General features: G+C 39.9%; 2 protein-coding genes across 7 annotated transcripts in view; both read right to left on the reverse strand.

The window, feature by feature from the left end:
• Positions 1–1503: 1503 nt before the first annotated feature.
• Positions 1504–16552, reverse strand: tmem231 (transmembrane protein 231). The gene is made up of 7 exons (XM_086073673.1): positions 16102–16552; positions 15844–16010; positions 15630–15758; positions 15233–15376; positions 10563–10644; positions 5694–5799; positions 1504–2537 (listed from the first exon to the last, which is right to left on the reverse strand). The coding sequence occupies exons 1-7, from the start codon at positions 16238–16240 to the stop codon at positions 2375–2377; spliced, it is 930 nt and encodes a 309-aa protein (XP_085929799.1). The 5' UTR covers positions 16241–16552; the 3' UTR covers positions 1504–2374.
• Positions 16553–19492: 2940 nt separating this feature from the next.
• Positions 19493–20498, reverse strand: part of adat1 (adenosine deaminase tRNA specific 1) — a 33811-nt gene continuing 32805 nt past the window's right edge. For all 6 annotated transcript variants that reach the window (XM_086074046.1, XM_086074044.1, XM_086074045.1 and 3 more), the window contains one exon: positions 19493–19673. In XM_086074046.1, coding sequence (XP_085930172.1) covers positions 19523–19673 — 151 coding nt within the window. In that variant the 3' untranslated portion in view covers positions 19493–19522. The remainder of the gene's footprint in view (positions 19674–20498) is intronic.

Genomic DNA, 20498 nt, shown 5'->3' on the forward strand with positions numbered 1-20498 from the left:
AATATAAATTTGCTTATAACTGTAACAAGTAAAGCATAAATAACAATCATGCATAAATAATCATTTGAGTGTACCGGATGTGAGGATAATCGGTTAAGAAAATGGATGGATGGCCTAAACTAAGCTACATTTTGGCCACAAAGCGTTTGCTATTTCACCCGTAGGAAAATATAAACACCATTGTTAGTCCATACTTTCCATTTTAAAATAAAGAGCAAGATTTACCATTCTGCGTTCTTGAGCCTGCCAAAGTCGTCCTCCACCTCAGCAGAGGTCACGGCCACCTTCAGAGTCCGAAGTCACACCAGCACCTTCATCTAGATACGGCTCAAACAGATACAGGTGGATACATTCCAGGACTGAAATGTCTTTGTCTGAAGACTGCTTGTCGTCTGCAATGTCAAATTTCAACTCTACACTTGATGTCGAGTCAGAAAGCACCTCACTATCCGTGTCGTACTCCGCCATGTCCACGTGTTGTTTTTGCCAACTATACCTGCCCAGGTGTGGCCCGCTGACATCACGCGTGTCCAGGCTCAGAAAAAGGGGGCGTCGCCAGTGAGCCGTCATGTTTTGGAAATTCACGAAAATATCCAATTTTTACAAGCCCTTGTCATCGCGTTTTTACCAAAGTAATCATTGAAATCACATTATTTGTACTTGTACTCTTTAAAAAATGCTTTTAGGGTGACTTTTTCTCATGTCTCATTCACTTTAAAAGGCCCTCAAACTGCTTTACTTTTTGACTACTCATTCACCTACTGATGATGCAGCATCAAGTAGCAAGGTACTGGGGTTTCAGTATCTTGGCTCTTTACAGTTGCTCCTGATGCTGTGTCGTCAGTAGGTGAATGAGTAGCCAAATGTAAAGCACTTTGAGGGCCTTGTAATGTAGAAAAGCACTATAGAAATGAAGTACAGGCCTGGGATCGAACACACAACCTCAGTGTTACAAGACAACCACTCTACCACTGAGCCATGCCACCCCCGCAGAAAGAGAATATTATATGATGCCTCAGAAGAGCAAGGCCAGGGGGCCCCATCATTTTATATGGCCTACCTAAGCAAATTATATGCATCGACTTAATATTTCTTATGAAAAATAACAAAATCGCAAATTGTCTTCACTTTTAACAACTTTGAGAAACTGCAAGCATTTTTTTGTCAAAACACCTCCTTTTAAAATAAGTAAGTTTTTACTGGCCTCTGATTTCAAAACTACTGTAGTTATTCATCAATTTGTTGTGTTTATGTAATGAGGCGATCATACATTTATTTGGGTTCACAGTTATAATAGTCGTCTGAATGAAACCATAACTATGTGGGCACCGCGACAAAAGTGAGTTTGACACCCTTGATCTAATGCGTACGGGACATCACTGTAACAGTAGTACTTCCGATAGTGGCACCTTGCATAAACAGTTGCAGTTAGCTGCCAGTGGGATGCAGCAGTGAGAAAGAATTTAAAACACCACTCAATATCATACTTCTCAAGCCAGAGTGTGTCCCTCACATACATATTTTATTAAGATCATGGATAATAAAATACAGGAGGACACCTTTTCCTCACACTGTACTACTCCCTAAAGTCACTAAACAAATATAACTATACATTATAGAACACATAAGAGAAATGCTGATATTTACAGCTTGAACATAGTGAAATGCATTGTGGGAGTACTCAAATTTACATTCCCAATCGAGAGTGACATCATCATTTTCAGTGCATTGACAACTCCCATGCCCATAAACAGCAAGGGAGAAAATAGGGAGATTTGTGTTTTCAAACTGGAAATACAGTCACTATTTGGTGCTTTGCACAAGCTTGACAGAGGTGGCAGTCGCAAGTTAAAAATGTCAAACTCCACAATGCACCTTTGAATGACACAATTGAAGATGTACTTCTAATTAAGTGGAAAAACCAAGTGTCATTGTTATGCTAAGCAGGGTTGTCGGTATCTGTTCAATGTAACTATTAAAGTAACTTGTATTTATTTATTTAATTAAGTAATCAGTAGAGTAACTCAGTTACTTTTTCAAGGTGTGAGGGAGCTGTCCACCCCTCACTGAAAAAGTGTAAGCCGTATTACTACTTACCCCTCTTATCTATCATTTATGTAAAGAGTGTTTGTTTTGTTTTCATTCATTCACAAGGTAACTTACAACACTGATCATATTTGTTATTTTATGTTATGGTGTATTTTGCCTTTGGAGGATACTCTGCAGAAATTTTGGGAATAGATATCCTTTAAAATGAATGGGGAGGGGGGAGAATTTTGCAGATATAAGTCATTATTCAGCCCGTACTGTGAAGCAAGAGCTGTACTTGCTCCCTACGTATTAATTTCATTAATTTGAGAAATTGCACATATTATCAGAACTGGTGAGGTTTTCCAATAGCTATGGGTACAGTGGTTAAGACTTGATTCTGGAAAACAAACTTCTGGATGCGTTCAAAGACCCAGAGAAAGATCAAGAGAACACTGACATACTGGATCCAGGCAAACTTGATGGTTTCCCAGAAGCCAGGATAATAGGTGAAGGCAAACAGTCAAAGAAAAAATGATGTACAAGGCCGCACAGAATAAGCCAAACATTTATTATCAATGAATTCTACATGTACAGTATAGTGCAGTGAAAAAGTATTTGCTCCTTTCCTATTTCTTTTTAATATTTGTCACAGTTAAATGTAAGGCAGTTTTAATAGTGCTTAATGACAGGCCAAGAAAATACAAAACGCAGTTCCTTCTTTTTTTCCTTTCGGTTTTTCCCTTCAGGGGTCGCCCCAGCAAATCAGTTGCCTCCATCTAACCCTGTCTTCAGCATCTTCAGCTCTCACACCAACTACCTTCATGTCCTCCTTAACTCCATCCATAAACCTCCTCTTTGGTCTTCCTCTAGACTAGACCCCCTGCCAGGCTGGAAACTCAGCATTGTTCTGCGAATATACTCACTATCTCTCCTCTGGACATGTCCAAACACGTGTGTTAGTGTAGCCTCTAACATGTGATGTACCCTCTGATGTACTCATTCCTGATGCAGCTCCTTCTGGCCTTCTCTGTACTTTTCTATCAACGTCCTCAAAGCAAATACTGCATCTGTAGTACTCTTTTTTGGCATGAAACCATACTGCTGCTCACAAAATTTCACCTCTGCCCTCAGTCTAGCGTCAACTACTCTTTCCCATAGCTTCATTGTGTGGCTCATCAGCTTAATTCCTCCGTAGTTGCCACAACTCTGCACGTCTCCCTTTTTCTTAAAAATGGGCACCAGTACACTTCCTCCATTCCTCAGGCATCTTCTCACTATCTAAGATCCTGTTGAACCACCCAGCCAGAAATTCTACTGCTACCTCTCCTAGACACTTCCATACCTCCACAGGTATATCATCAGGACCGAGTGCCTTTCCACACTTCATCCTCTGCAATGCCATTCTCACTTCATCCTTACTAATCTTTGCTACTTCCTGGTCCACAACACCTCTTCTACTCTTCATTCTCTCTTTTTCCTCATTCATCAACTCTTTAAAGTACTCTTTCCATCTTCCCATCACAATACTGGCATCTGCCAACACACTTCCATCCCTATCCTTTATTACCCTAACATGCTGCACGTCCTTCCCATCGCTGTCTCTTTACCTTGCCTACCTGTATAGATCAGTCTCTCCCACCTTACTGTCCAACCTAGCATACAAGTCATTGTAAGCCCCTTGTTTGGCATTTGCCACTTCTACTTTCACCTTACACTGCATTTCCCTGTACTCGTCTACTTTCTTCAGTCCTCTCAGTGTCCCACTTCTTCTTAGCTAACCTCTTTCTCTGGATCCACTTCTGCACCTCCTCATTCCACCACCAAGTCTCCTTATCTCCTTCCCTTCCAGATGACACACCAAGGACTGTCCTACCTGTCTCCCTGATCACATTTGCTGTAGTTGTCCAGTCATCTGGAAGCACCTCCTGACCATCCAGAGTCTGTCTCAAGTCATACAACACTCTTCCTTTTTCAGCTTCCACTATTTCGTCCTCTGCGCTGCAGTCTCTGTCTACCTAACCACCAGAGTCATCCTACACACTACCATCCTATGCTGTCTGGCTATACTCTCACCTACCACTACTTTGCAGTCGCTGATCTCCTTCAGATTACACTGTCTACATAAGATGTAGTCTACCTGTGTACTCCTACCTCCACTCTTGTAGGTCACTGTGATAAGGAGAGGCACGAACAACGAGTTCGTACAAGTTGTCGAGTTGAGTACAAACGAGCGGAGGAAGATGGCACTTCTTTTCTTTCGTTTTATTCTCCACATGTGCAAAAATGCAAAAAAATGCATTGCGCAAAAAAAGAATTGGCAGAATGGCTCAGAGCATGGCCTCTCCAGCAACAGTCTCCCCCACAGTGATGTTACAGATTTAAGAATTATATATATAAGAACAAACTCCTCCTTCACGATAACTCCTACTCCATTTCTCTTCCTATCTACACCATGATAGAACAACTTTAACCCTGCTCCTAAACTTCTAGCTTTGCTCCCTTTCCTCCTGAACACACAGTATGTCCACCTTCCTCCTCTGCATCATGTCAACCAACTCTCTACTTTTTCCTGTCACAGTTCCAACATTCAAAGTCCCTACTCTCAGTCCTAGACTTTTGGTGTTCCTAGGTCCTAGACTTTTGGTGTTCCTCTTCTCTTTCTTATGAACACACCTTCCTCCTCTCCTCCTTCGAACAACAGAAGTCCAGTTTCTATCGGCACCCTGTAGGTCAACAGCACCAATGGCGGTTGTTGTTAACCCGGCCCTCGACCAATCCGGTATGGAAGAGAAAAAAAACCTAATGGAAATTTTCACAGTGGAAATAATACATAAAAAAAACAAATGTTTTGCTAAAAATGTCATAATTAGTTGTGTGTATAGATCACCAAGTTCATTAATAGCAAATATTGAAGTCAAAATGTATTTACAATTCTCTGATCATTACCCAATTACTTACATTGATTTCTGGACAAGTCAATTAGGGCCGTTTCACAACATAAAAAGTGCCATATAAACATTTAATCGTTAACCAAACAAATTTTATTTGTGTCACAAATGTAATGATATTGCTGTGTTTTGATATAAAGGTGGTTTGAATTTTTTTGTAACATATCTACATCATGTAACCTGTTATGATCTCAGGTTTTGGGCAGATGTGATACTGGTTTAGCTGCCGTCTGCATGTTTGATGTCGTTCACCGTTGTCCAAGGAATGTTCAGGGAGTTTGTGAATGCGCCCTTGGCAGCAATAACTGAAAACAAGAGTTTTCTTATGATAATGATTCTTTCACATTGTTGAGGTGTTATTTTCACCAACTCTTCTCTGCAGAATTGTTTTAGCCCAGTCATATTGAGTATGGTATAATGTAGCTTAGATTGTTTTTCTATCATTATAGTGCCCGTTTAAGACTTTGACTTCCCCACTCTAAACACGATCTGAAAAATATAAAAGTTCAATAAATGTACAAAAATAATCAGAAACTGGAAAGGGTAGAACACTTGTTCCACTGCACTCTATAAAAAAAATATTATTATTTTTTTAATCAGTTGTAAACATACAACAGCAATCCAACTCAATATTTGAATGAACCGTATTTCATTTAAACCTATTGCTTAAAGAACAATTCAAAATGTAGATCAAGTGAATTTTTAAAAGGATATTTAATGACCTCCATAGGGTAGTGAATTTCTGCAATAAGCTGGAAAGAAGAACCAGCAGCTCGTCCAGTAGTCCACACCGGCATGGGACAGGAAAGTACTGTGGTCACTGAAATAAAAAGTTGAATTACAAGCAAAAGAACGACCTTTAAGAAACAGTTTAAATTTTCAATTCATATAATGCATATACAGTGGAAATAAGAAGTCTAAACACCCATTTAAATAACATGTTTGTATTAATAATAATAATAATAATAATAATACATGTAATTTGTAATGCACTTTTTACATTTCAAAACAAATCTCAAAGTGCTATAGGGAAAAGTTAAAACAAATTACAAAAAACATAAAACTGTTAAAAAAAAAACATAACATCTACCCTCAAAAAATATATTAGGGTTAGGGCCCCAATTTAATTGGCGGAAATAAGTTATTTTAAAATCAGATAATTATTGGGTGTTTGTTTTTTTAACACATTAACACATTAATTACAACATAAGACAAAGACAATCATACACCCCCCCCCCAAAAAAAAAATTAACTGCCAAATTTTCTCTCTGTAGGAAAGTTAAACAAATACTAATGGTCAAACAGTCCAATGTTCTGCCTGTAATTTATGTTTCTTCTAAGCTAAGACAACAACAACAACAACAAATATTTGTTTATTCATTCCATTCCAACTGTTTTTTTTATTTTTTTATAATTGGCCGATTAATCAGTTACATGAATTATATTCAGCCAAATCGGCATCAGCGTGAAAAAAAAAAAATCATATCCACCAGACCTTACGTTTTATGATACAAATTTTTTTTATGCCAAGATAAATCATTTCAAATCTTTATCCACTTTAATTTTACTCGCAACTGCCACCTCTGGCCTAAAGCATGGCACCACTAAGTTTCATATTTCAGTTGGTCGCACTGCACAGGATTTGGTCGCACCATTTTTGGGGAGGTGCAAGCATGGCCATATTTGCTGATGTAATATCGTCTCAATTTGCATTCCGTAGGTTCATATGACGTAAAGATTGACAGTGACTCAAGATGTATTTATTTAAGATATATTTATTTAAATTATTTTACTGTACCAAGAACTGTCTGCAACAAGCAGTGGCTGGCAAAACAAGTCAACTATTTGATATCACTTTAAAAGAAAACATTGTGGGGGGGGGGGAATGCTTTTCTTTTATGTGAACATTATTTTGTTCAACACAGAGGGTCCAGCTCTTATAGTGAGGCCTTCCAACCATTTTCCCCTTGGGAAATCCACACATTTGACATTGAAGCTCAGATAACTGGTGAAAATAAAACTGCTATACTATGACTCTGAATATTATTCTTGTTCAGTGTTTGTCTGCTGTTGAAAATGGACTAAAAGTCAAGTCAAGTTATAAGAATTATATATATAAGAAAGGAAGGTTTATTCTTTATTTTTTATTCAATTACATACCAACCACTAGAATGGGGAATGGAAGCCTAGTTATTAGATTATGTATTATAAACATAAGTGACTAGCTGTACCATTGATTGTAATTGGGTAAAATAGCAAAGTGATTTCACCCCCATCATTCCTCTTGATATATGTCATCTTTTATAGATTAATCGAAAGCCTACATTGTTTACATATTTGCAATTTATAACGTTTAATGCATTGATGGACTGCTTTCTGTGTGAGTATGAAATGTCAGCATTTGAATGCATCGCAAGAGACATCAATGTTTACATTCCAGGAATGTAACGATAACGCCAATATTGTGATATCACAATATTAAAACTACCACAATATATCGTCGTTGTCATGTCACGATATTAAAAGCAGCATATCTGTTAAAAAAGTCAGGTTGATTTCCATTTGTGTAGTTCTAGCACCCTGTGGTGGCTACTTTTTTTTAGTGCAGTTTAATTTTCACAAGGCATGTTTTGGCCCTAATATGTTTAAAATCTACGCTAATGGTCAGCTGTAGGGGAACGTAATATGTTTGTGAACCGAGTCAATATGTGGAGGAACTAAATGTGTTGTGCTTGCATTATTAGCAAGTAAGTACCTCAATAATAAGTGTTATTAAATATTGTAGGTTGTTTATATGCATTGCTGTAATGTACAAATGCACAATACTTGTATGTGTGGTTTTTTTTTTAGTATGAGTTCTTTTTTTTTTACAATATTGTGACTTTTTTTGTATCGCCAACCTCCCCACAATATCTAGATAATTATCGTATTGTGACCTTCATATCGTGATAATATCGTATCGTAGGGCTGGCCGATATGACCTCAAATCAATACCACGATAAATTGGGCAGTTTTACCTTGATAACGATAAATGCGTGATAATGGCACATGGCATGATACGTCGATGTATTAGTTGGTAGCCATTTATTTTAGTTGGCCGCACATAGTGGCTATCTTAACTCGTCCTCGCACTTGATCCGAACGTGTTATGGCTCAAAGATCCGTTGCACTATTAATTAAAATGTGCACTTGCGCCCAGCGAATAGAACTGATGATTTAATTTAATTTATTTTTTTAACCAGCAAACACTGTAAAGTTGACACATTTGTGATAAATTTGTCGCAGTATCGGGCCCTGCTGTCTGGTCATCTTTTTCGCCATCCGTCCTTCGTGGCTGCTTACCTCTCCAGGACCCAACTGCTTTAATTGGAAATTTGAAGAAGCGGTGGCTAAGAATGGTATAGAATGAATGAACGATGAATGAATAGAACGGAATCGCTGCAATTGGATTATAAATGCACATGTGTGCAGCCTGTTTTCAAAGGGTATGCATGGACCAATGCGCACTCTTGGAATGCATACTGATGACCTGAAATGTTTTATGAATGGAATAACGTATGATCCAAGTGCAAGCCCACAGTGGGGCAATAATGTGGAAACTATACAAGACTGAAAAAGACGACTTTAACTGCAATGTCTAATACATTGCCTGTTCTGGTGGGAGCATCAAAATGTATGCACTAGCATGACCGCAACCAGAAAAAAAGTTTGGTCGCAGTCTCAAGCCCTGCATTTTGGTGGGGTTTTATATACTGTATTTTCACAAACGTGAGAAATTGCTCAGCTGAAGATGAGGATTTTGATGGATTTGTGGATGATTGATTAAAAACAATAAAGTGAGTACATTAAATAGTTGAATAAAGTACAATCAAACTCAATTTCCTCCCGTTGCCTTTTTAAAACATTTGGGAGCATGCATGTGCCCTATGTATGGGTCAAATGCAGAAATAGCACCGGTAATTAAGATTGTGCCTTTTAATCCGGTGTCAATTTCTCCATCAAACATGCCAAGTTACCCCTCGTCATTATTGGAGTCAGTCTAGTCGCCGTGCGGCTCTTCAGCAATCGGCTTATGCAAAAGCTCGAATAACAGTGCAAGCAGACACGTTAGTCCAGGCATCCCCAATCTATTCACATATGGTGACGTAACTCGCCCGGCGCTGCCTCCTAGTTTTGGTGTGTTTGCCGTCTCTCATCCGGCGCTCCCACACCGCTCACAACTTTACTTGGAACGCCCTGTTTACACCAAGTTCCTTTGTTAATCCTCCTGGAATGATGGCAAGCTCCGAGTTCATTTGCTGTTTCATTTCATTTGCATGGAGTTCTTGGCGAAGTTCATTTTCCTGCTTCCTCCACTTCCGAACCATTAGGGATGTAACGATATCCAAACAACACGATACGATAAATATCATGATATGAACCTCACAATACGATAATTATCACGATATTGTGGGGATGTTGGCGATATTAAAAAAATAAATAAAAAAGCTCAAGAGACTGTGTAAAAATTCACAATATTGCAAAATTAAATTAAATTAGATTTTTAAAAAGCTCATATTGGGGGGGGAAGCACAATATTGTGTTTTTGCACATAATAACAGCAGTAATGGAGAAATAGGTTTGGCCATGTCATTGTCATGTGCGCCTATTGGCTTAGCGGCATAAAGTATAATGGTCTATGTAATTCACAATGTTGTGTTCGGCTGAAGCAGGCAAAACTTCTTCTTTTTTTTACGGAGATGTTGAAAATATGTCCTCGTATGACTGAATTATATGAGTGATAACAAACGTTCCTAATCCCAATTAAACTGCATTAATAAACTAACCACCAGAGGGTGCTAGGACTGCACAAATGGAATACAACATCACCTTTTTAACAGATGTCATGCGTTTAATATCGCGATATGACGACGATATTGTGGAAATTTTAATACCACAATATTGCCGTTATTGTTACATCCCTACGAAGTACGAATCATGTGGAATTTTCTCGTGGCTGCTCTATTCCCATGTACAATCGTGTAACTGACAGCTTGTAGTTTAAATTGTGCCTTGTGAGCATTGTAAGTCTCTTCTTCGCTGATGCCCTTTTTGGGATCCTTCGCTAAACCAATGTTGTCTTGTACAATGCACAATAACACAATAGCATCCGCAATTCCGTCCTCTTTCACACCCACCCTTTGCCTCTTTAGCGTTCGCATGCCGACCTCACTCACGGCCACATTTCCTGTATATAAGCAATATATTAACAGAAAACGTTACGACAGTCAAGAGGAGCACTTACCAAAGTCGCACAACAAAACTTACAGATTTTGGAACTCACTGCACACAAAAGGTGCACTGTCAATTTTTGAGAAAATGTAAGGCTTTTAAGTGCGCCTTATAGTTGTGAAAATACAGTATTTATGTATATCTAAATTCAGTCTCTGCCTTTTGGAGAGCTTGAAGTTTAATTTCAGCCCATCCACTTGCTGTATTCTGTCAGCATTTGTAAACTCTACTCAGGTCCAAGATTAATATTTTGCACCAAACAGCATGTAATGTAAAGCAATATAAATAATAATAATATATTTTGTAACTTACAGTTGCGTTCTTGGTAGCGCCTCACTATGTCATCAAGATCATAAGCACTTGCAAAAGGACTGGAGCCGTCAATCACAGACACCTTAAGAAGAAAAAAAAGAAGACAAATGGAAAACAAAATCTGAGTGAAATGAATTATCCCTTAGATTACATAATAGGCCCCAGTGAAGAGGCCTAAGTGTTTGACCTTAAAGCGACATGATGACTCTGAATTCTTTATCTGCCATTCTATGAGGCAGTGTCTACGAATATTAACCGTCTCAACTCTCTGAAATTCTTCCGACAACTAAGACACACTCCACACTCGCACCCGTCGACTGGAACGTGCAACCGAGGGGCACAAAGGCGGAAGCGCAAGAACTGGGACGCGGCCGACACGTGGCAAACAGGAAACGTTAACAAAGCTGATGTGTGAAAACCCGGAAGTCCCGCCTCCTCCGTGGCATATATCCCATATCAATTAGGGGTGTGCCAAAAAATCGGTGCGTATCGAAACTCAGGCGGAACTTGTGATTCAAAATGCGTTCCAAAGTCTGTCTCAGAATCACAATGTCACGTGATTGTTGCCTTTCGCGTTCAATTACGCCTCCAAACGTCACATTGTTTCAGCAAGTGAACATGTTATCCTTTTCTAAGATTTAAATAAAATCCTACCTTTCATCACTATATAAAAATGTCTTAAATCTAAAATATATTCAACCTAAGTATACTTCGTATGTAAAATAATTTGCCCTGGCTGCTGATTCATCACCCTACATCAGGGGTGCTCAATACGTCGATCGCGATCTACCAGTCGATCCCAAAGGTATTATTGGTAGATCGCGTGACATTAAAAAAATTGACGTCAACCTATCATCCATCCCGTCTTTTGATTGATATACAGGGCAGCCAGTCAGATGACATCTGAATTTTGTCTGACACTTAGGTCACTGCGCATGAGCAAACAACTGCGCTAAGTGCTAACTAACTAGCAAGCTTGTCAGCGAGTTACGGCCAGTTTTCAGCCTTTGGTTTTTTCTCTCAAACCTATGAAAGGGTATAAAAATGAGTGAGGTAGCTGGACCAAGTAAGAAGAAAAAAACGTATAACTTTCATACGGAATGGGAGGAGGACTTTTTTTTCACGATGACATTTTCCAAGTGCGTTTGCCTCATCTGCCAGTCTACCATAGCAATACCAAAGAAGGGGAATGTGGAGCGGCATTTTCGGACTGTTCATGGAAAATACAACACCGACTTCCCGCCGAAAAGCGAGCTGAGAAAGAGAAAAGTGAAGGAACTGAAATCCCAGTTGTCCGGACAGCAGTCATTTTTCACGCAACAAACTTCAAAAGCGAAAGCCGCCACCGAAGCATCGTTCCGGGTGAGTCACATCATCGTCAATAACAAGAAGTCCTTCCAAGACGGAGAGATGGTAAAAGAGGCATTCGTTGAAGCAGCTGACTCATTGTTCCGAGACTTTAAAAATAAGGCAGAAATATTATCTTCGATCAAAGCTCTCCAGCTGTCAAGAAGCACAGTTACACGGCGCTGTGAAGCCATGGCTGAGGATTTAACCCAGCAACTTTGGAAGGACATTGGAGATTGCGAGTGTTTCTCACTGCAGTTGGACGAATCAACGGACGTGAGTGACACAGCCCAGATGTGCATTTTCATTCGTATGGTGTTTAGTGATATCACTACAAAAGAAGAGCTATTAACAGTACTGCCCATGAAAGAACAGACGCGAGGAGAGGACATATTTCAGTCGTTTAAAAACTTTATCGCGAAAACTCAGCTCCCAGTGTACAAATTGATGTCTATCACCACGGATGGAGCACCCGCAATGGTTGGCCGCTTGAATGGATTTATTGCAAAGTGCAGGCAGGACGATGCTTTCCCAGACTTCCTAAATTACCATTGCATAATCCACCAACAAGCGTTATGCGCTAAAATGCTCAACATGAAAGAGATCATGGATGTTGCAACGAAGATCGCCTGTTCTATTCGCGCCAGATCTCTTCAAAGAAGGCTATTCCGTGCACATCTGGAGAATGCTGACTGCGACCACTCTGAGTTGTTGCTACACACTGACGTGAGATGGCTTAGTCGAGGGAAATTCCTGCAAAGATTTCGAGAGCTCTGTCCGGAGATTAAGGAGTTTTTCCGTGTAGCTGGACATGCAGAATACACGCAACTAAATGACGGTCAGTGGCTGTTAGACTTGGCATTTTTAACCGATCTGACCAACATGTTGAATGACCTTAATCTACAGCTGCAAGGAAAAGACAAAACAGTGATCAATATGATCAGCTCGGTTAATGCTTTCAAACGAAAGATGCAACATCTCTCCTCAAAGCTGCAGCGCCATGATTTGGCAAACTTCCAGAACCTGGCGCCAGAGCTGGAGATGCAAAGGAAGGCCTGTGTGCAACTTGACACTGCACGCTACACAGAGCAGATTGACAAATGTCTGTCAGAGTTTGACAAACGCTTTCAAGACTTTTCTTTGCTCGAGCCAGTCGCTACATTCATGTGCTATCCTTTTCGGGAAGATGCTGAGGTTGATTCACTCGCATCAAAAATTGCAACACTGTTTCACCTGAACTCTTCTGTAGTGGAAGATGAGATTTTGACACTACAAGCTGACATTGAGCTGAAGTCCAGAGCTCATGGACAGTTCTGGAACTTACTCACAGAGGTAAAGTACCCCAACATGAGGAAATGTGCTACCTCCTTGACAGCATTATTCGGCTCCACTTATTTATGTGAGTCAGCCTTTTCCCACATGAAGATCATCAAGTCCAAGTACCGTTCCACCATGACTGATGAACATTTGGAAGTGTGCTTGAGGCTGGCTGTCAGCAGTTACCGTCCGGACTATGCATCCCTGGCTGATTCAATTCAGTGCAAGTCATCAGAGTAAACTCGGGTAATGACAAAAAATGTACATAGTTAATTGTGTTGTGTTGTGCAATATTGGCTCATGCGATATAAAGAATCCTCAATATATTTATAAATAAATATATGTTTTGCATTTTTTGTAGTAGGTAGATCATTTTGACTTGATCATTTTATAAGTAGCTCTCATGCTGAAAAAGTGTGAGCACCCCTGCCCTACATGATAAAATGACAAAAGGGTGGTGGTTGCTTCATTAGTAGTGGTGGTTGCTTCATTAGTAACGCACCTGCACAACGTATAGAGGTTAGTCCGTTATGCAGGCGACCCCCCGGTTCAATTCCCAGTCCGAGCAGTATATTTCTGCAGGTCATTATTTTTCCTCTCTAATGCTTTCTGTCAAAACTTAAGATGCCCTGTTGCAAAATAAATAAATAAAAAAACAGCCTTTTTTTCAATTACATGTAATAGTAATGTGGGTCTCATCAAATCATTTAAGTCATTAAGTTATGTTGAAAAATGACGATCTATTTCTAAGGCAAAATGAAAAACAAACCAAGAATCAGAAGCAAAAAGCTAATTTGTGCTTCGAGACATATTTTAAAGGGGTGGGGGTTATTCACTTTTTCTTTTCCATGATAACATTATTTCTCTCTCTAATGGCGTCCATTACAATTACAGTATATGCCGATTGGCAGTTGTGTAATGACAGACAGGCAGTAGTTAATTTCCTTACTGGGGAGTTGGCAAAAAAATATATATAAAAATACATGCCACGGAGGAGGCGGGACTTCCGACTTCCTGGTTTTCACACATCAGCTTTGTTTCCGTTTCCTATTTGCAACGTGTGGGCCGCGTCCCAGTTCGTGCGCTTCTGCCTTTGTGCCCCTCGGTTGCGCGTTCCCGTTGACGGATGCGAGTGTGTCGTGTGTCTCAGTTGTCCAAAACATTTTAAAGAGTTCAGACAGTTGGGAGGCGCAGGGGTGGAGATGCGGCCATCAGTGACCAAAAACTACGCTGATGTGTGAAACCAAGAAGTCGGAAGTCCGTGGCATTTATCCCATTTGCACTTTTAATATTCGTAGACACCTCCTCACAGAATGGCAGATAAGGAATTCTGAGTCATTTGTGGCTTTAAGGTCAAACACTTAGGCCTCTTCACAGTGGCCTATTACTACTATACTACTACTACTGCTCTACTGTTTGAATGTGATATTTTACAATTGGCCAGCAGATGTCACTGTGGGGACATGTCTAGGACGTTCCAAAAGATCGATTATTTTTCTGAATCAATTGTTCCAAATGATTGGATGGTTTCAATGTTCCATTTCTGCCATCCCTACAGTACGCTGCCATATTGAGCATTTGTGTCCAGTCCACATCATTACTGTGACGCGTTGCATGCGGTAAGACAGCACTGTTAATTTGGGACGTGTTTCCTGGTCTATTGTGCAATAAAAATGCCGTATGGTGTCGTCAAGACAGTATTGCCATAATTGATATGGCACTCCTAACCATCTCAGGTTTCATATTCTTCCTTTGAGGGAAAAAATAAATCATAATCTGAAAATATTAGAACAAAATATATATATATAATATATATATATATAATATATATATATATAAACGTTGTGACTCGTAAGCATTAATATGTGGCAACACTTACAAGGTTACCGTAAGTAATTCCAAATACATTATTACAAGTCTTGTTATAATATTTTCAGACTATGATTATCATGTCTACTCCAAGCTTATGTCGTGAATAGAATACAAAAATCAGTAAATACTCTCACATTGTAAATGTTGAACAGGCCACAGTGAGGCAAGGGTGTTCTCTGCTGTAGCCTCAGGTCTCCATTGATGAACAGCTTTGCTCCAGGGACAGAGGCAGAATGTTGCACGTAGGCCAGGCTTTGCATCACCACTGTTGACTTTGTCTAACAAACGCACATCCAACATGATTGGTTTGCATCATACCTTTACAGTCGCTACTGAAAAGTTGCCAAATATGTAAGATCAAGTTACATAATAGGGTACATAGAGGGACAGAATCAATAGTTAATCTAATGTTATAATTAAACAAACGTTTTGGCAACTTAATGATTAAAAGTGAAATCAACAATTGTGGTTGGTTCAATGCCTTCATATGGTCAAATAGGTTACTGTTTGTTGTTGTCATGTAATACATACAAAGAGCTGGTAGCTGAATGTCAGTAGCAGCTGGACACTGTACACATTTTCGTCATCATTCAGAGGTAACTGCAGTTGGAAAATCAGATGGTCCAATTTCCCATCCAGGTTTTGGTCTTCTTCCCTCACCTGAAGATTATGTTGGTGAAAAAAATATGAGAACTTTTTTTTTTTAATTGTACATTTGCTGAGGATGTTGAAAACAATATCGTACAGAGACAGTAGGTATTCTCAGGTTCTTTCCAAGCATGTTGTTCAGATGCGGAAAGGTGCTCCACGCCACATAATCACCATTTGTGCGGATTGCAGCCACCAGCAGTGTCTCATACTGGAAACGAACTACTGCTTGTTCTTCATACGTGCTCCTTTTAAGCCAGAAACCTAAAGTATGGCATAACCCACTCGTTTAAACCGACGAGTATTTGTATTTTCACTTCAACACTAAGACTGCATATCAATTTAATTGACGTACCTTGGCTCCTGTAAGCCACCAGCAGCGGCGAGATGTAAGTGAGGCATACAACCACAACGAGAAACACAGTGGCGCTCGTGCAAACACCTGCTTTGTAACGAATCAAAGCGGGATGAGAGTAAACGTCATAAAAAGCCATACTTTACTATATTTTAGCGTTCGTTGACTTCTGTGGGAAATGCTCCTGTTGTGTACAATCAACAAGCTAAGGGATAGCTGGTTGACTCAGGCAAACAAAATAGTTAAGTGCATACAACCGAAGAACAAGATCATAATAACACGCTTATTGACGCCATCCAAACGCACGCTAACCCGAGTTCGACCTCTGCAGACATATAACGCTCATTGTGTGCGTCACGCCATCTAAAGTAAACTGTAAATCTGCACAGTTTTTTTTAAATCCTGCACTGTTCGAAAGGAAGTGTCACACAGGAAGTGGAGGGATACACTTCAAAATAAGACTGCAATAAAGCCAGCCGCATCTTCTTTTTATGGAGTCAAGCTAGCCGCTCTTCATTTCATGTTCGCTCTTTCTATTTGCGCAAAGGGACGCTAGCGCGGAGAACGACATCCGGTGTTCAAAATAAAAGTATGATTTTCAAAACAAATGTTTTGACGGGCAGTTTAAAAGATTCTTAAAAAAAAAAGGAAAACAGTTCATTCAGTACAATACATCACTAATTCACATTTCATTGGGTATGCACTATCCATCCATCCATTTTCTTAACCGCTTTTCCTCACAAGGGTTGCGGGGGACGCTGGAGCCTATCCCAGCTGGTTTCGGGCAGTAGGCGGGGTACACCCTGAACTGGTTGCCAGCCAATCGCAGGGCACACAGAGACGAACAACCATCCACACTCACAATCACAACTATGGACAATTTTGAGTGTTCAATTAACCTGCCATGCATGTCTTTGGAATGTGGGAGGAAACCGGAGTACCCGTAGGAAACCGACGCAAGAACGGGGAGAACATGCAAACTCCACCCAGGAAGGCCGAAGCCTGGACTCGATCTCATGTCCTCTGCACTGGTAGGCGGACGTGCTAAGGGTATGCACTATTTTGGGGGAAATAGGTTCCATGACCTGGTATTGAGCTAGAACATTGGTATGTACAGTATTAAGTTCATTTAAAATGAGAGAAAGGTTGAAATTGAGGGGAAAAAAGAGGTGTGCATTTTCTAGCCAACATGCCACTATGATGCAGCATTGATTTGGGGTCAAAGGGGCACATGACCTGGACGCTATTGAGCAAAAATGCAATTTTTTGCAGAAAAAAATAAATAAAAAATAAGTGGAGGTCTAAAATGAAAAAAATAAGAGGTGTGCAACATCCAGCAGACATGCCACTACCATGCAGCACTGACTTGGGGTCAATAGGTCACATGACCTGGAATCTATTGAGCAAAAATTATATTTTTTGTTGAAAAAAATTCATTAAAAATAACTAGAAATCTAAAATGAAAAAATAAGAGGTGTGCAACATCCAGCAGACATGCCACTACGATGCAGCACTGATTTGGGGTCAATAGGCCACATGAACTGTCAGCGGAGCCGAGATCCTACTTGATCGAGACAGACGATGGGGCGGTGTTGCGTAGCAACAGGTGCCATCTCCAAGCGGTCCCGGGTGCTGCCCACCCCGAGGAGCAACTGCAACAGCCGGGTGCTGAACCTGCCTCACCACGTCAAGTCTCCAGTTCTCCAGACATGGCACGGGTTGGTCCGAAAGAGTCATCATTGATCCAGCCATCACCAGTTCCTGTTCAAGGGTCTACTCCCCAGCTGACAACTCCATCGAAACCCATGAGGAAGACCGCAAGAGCTCAGGTGAGACTTCCTCTCCGGTCCCAAGACAGAGAGTCGTTTGGTTGATATGTTTATGTTCATGTGTTCAAAGACAGTTTATTACTTGTTACATTGTATTGGGGGGAAAAAGTTCTGAAAAGTAAAGGGCAGAATATTCCCTTATTCAAACAGAGGGCAGTCTACCCCGAGGATGTCTGATGTTTCCTTAAGTGTGCAATAGTAAACAAATGTGAATTAGGTGGCGGTGACTTTATTTCAGTGATATATAAAAATAAACAAAAACGGGGGGGGGGGGGATGTTATGAGATTTGTTTTATGATTACTCTAGGCTACCGTACTCAACGTAGCAGGAAGTATGTGATGAGTAGGAGTCTGAGGGGGAACGTGTATATTGTTGCGGCACTGAGCTGGAATAATGACCGCGTTAAACTCAACAAGGCCGTGCTGATTCTCATGACAGTCGTCTTTTAAAGTTACATAAAATAATTGAGCTGTTTTGCCAGCCGCTGCTTGTTGCAGACAGTTCTTGTTACAGTAAAATATTTAGAAAACATCATATCTTGAGTCACAATCATTCTTTTAGTCATATGAAACTATGGTATGCAAATTGAGACAACTATACATCAGCTAACATGGGCATTCTGTACCTCCCATAAAAAGGGCCTGACCAAATCCTGTGCAGTGCAAACAACTGAAAAAGTTAGTAGCACCAGTGCTACCAGTGCAAAAGTTAGTGTAGAGCCCTGCCCCAGAAGACTTTGTGAGCATATCAAAATGACCAAATCTATCTATAGAGCACGGGAAAGAAAAAATGGGAGAAATAGAGATAAAGTAAAGTTGTTGGTCTTTTTGGTTTATCCAATAAAATTAGATGTTGCAACAGCAAGTCACTCGCATTATTTGTTTCACAGTAATGAAAAACAGTTTGGAAATGAAGAAAAATTTCCATTTTATATTTTAAATTGTGTGACGTTATCTTATACATTATAGACAAGTTAAGACAACATTAAAAATGTAACTTCTACAGGGACAGGGGGTTGTAAATTAGCATTTGCTCAACTCTGTATGCTCAACATCAGCTGCTAGCTCTGCTTAGTGTCTATATCTGATTGCATTGTTCCTGTTAAATAAACTAATAAAATGAAATTAAATGAAATGTAAGCTATGCAATTTGTCGATGGAGAGGGCTCAAAATAAAATCTCGCCTAGGGCGCCACATTGGCTAGAGCACTGGGCACGAGAAAATAAGAAATATGATCCCATACTTACAGAGTGATCAGATTGAATGTTGACTGGCGTATAGGTGTTAAAAATTATTTTGGATATTTATGTACCATTTGAATGTCATGATAATAAAGTTGAGTTTTTACAGACTTACTTTTATTAGCTCTTTTATTGAGAAAAGCGAATGTACTTGTATTTATGTTATTGAAATTATTGAAATTCTCACATCACGGAACAATAGGACATGATTAGAAGGATAACGTTTATTGGTGGAGGCACAGGGTACATTGGGGGTCAATTTGAGTAACTTTTGAGTAAGGTTTTGGAGAGAGGGGAGGAAGTACACCATCACAAACCTAAGTCTTTCATAAGTTTATTTCCCAGTAACCTTAATGGAGATTGGGCTTATATTTGAAGAGCAGGAGGTGTCTGTCACTACGTGGCCAAAGAGGGAACACCTGACTGCAAAGTAGCTGCCAAGCTCGTTGGTAGGCCTCAGATGCTTCCTTGAAGTCCAAGTAAGTGTGAAGATCTGTCCTCCTGTAGACATATAATCAGGTAATTCTCATTCACCACAGCTCAGATGACTATCAACACAGACATTATGAAGGTGCAAGACGAGTGCCACCTGCACAGTTGAAAATATCCCGAAGTTCACATATTCAATGCTTATTTATTCAATGACATTTGTGGAACTTGTGAGTCTACTGTCCAAATGGATGTATGACAAAATTGGACGATAAACAGACGGAGAGCAGCAGACTCGAAAGCGAGTTGCCACGGTCTTTTTTTGTTTAAATTTTTTTTAAATTAAACTTTTCAGTCACATAGGATACATAAACATTGCACTCTTGGGCTGTGGACAATCTCAATGCAGCATCCTAGGTGACAATAGAAAAAGGAAAACAGAGATCCCTAGCAACATGCACACAGAAAAAAAAGTACCCCCTCAAGTGTACATCCAATCATAAAATAGTGAATAGACCCACGGTAATAGGTAACACCTCGCAGTGCGACTCAACTATAAATTAATTAAAAGAAAGAAAATGCCTTATGAACAGATAAAAAGAACTGTATACACTCAAATAACAGAAACATAGTCCAGTGGGGAATGGCCATCATGTAACTGCACAAAGCAAGCCAATTAGTCAGAGATATCAGGGAAATTAAATTTCCTAACATAAGAAAGAAAATTTGTCCATCTAGCATTGAATACATTCAGAGTCCCAAAGCGTGTATCGGATCTTCTCCAAACAGTGCAAGACCGATTTAACTCACATAGCATGAGATGGAGGAGTGGATGATTTCCATTGAAGTAGGATCAATCGTCTTGCCAATAAAATAACAAAAGTCTTGAGCAATTTT

This window comes from Leptonotus elevatus, chromosome 4 (assembly GCF_054856555.1).
Source record: "Leptonotus elevatus isolate MCC_2025b chromosome 4, RoL_Lele_1.0, whole genome shotgun sequence".
NCBI classification, from domain to species: Eukaryota; Metazoa; Chordata; class Actinopteri; order Syngnathiformes; family Syngnathidae; genus Leptonotus; species Leptonotus elevatus.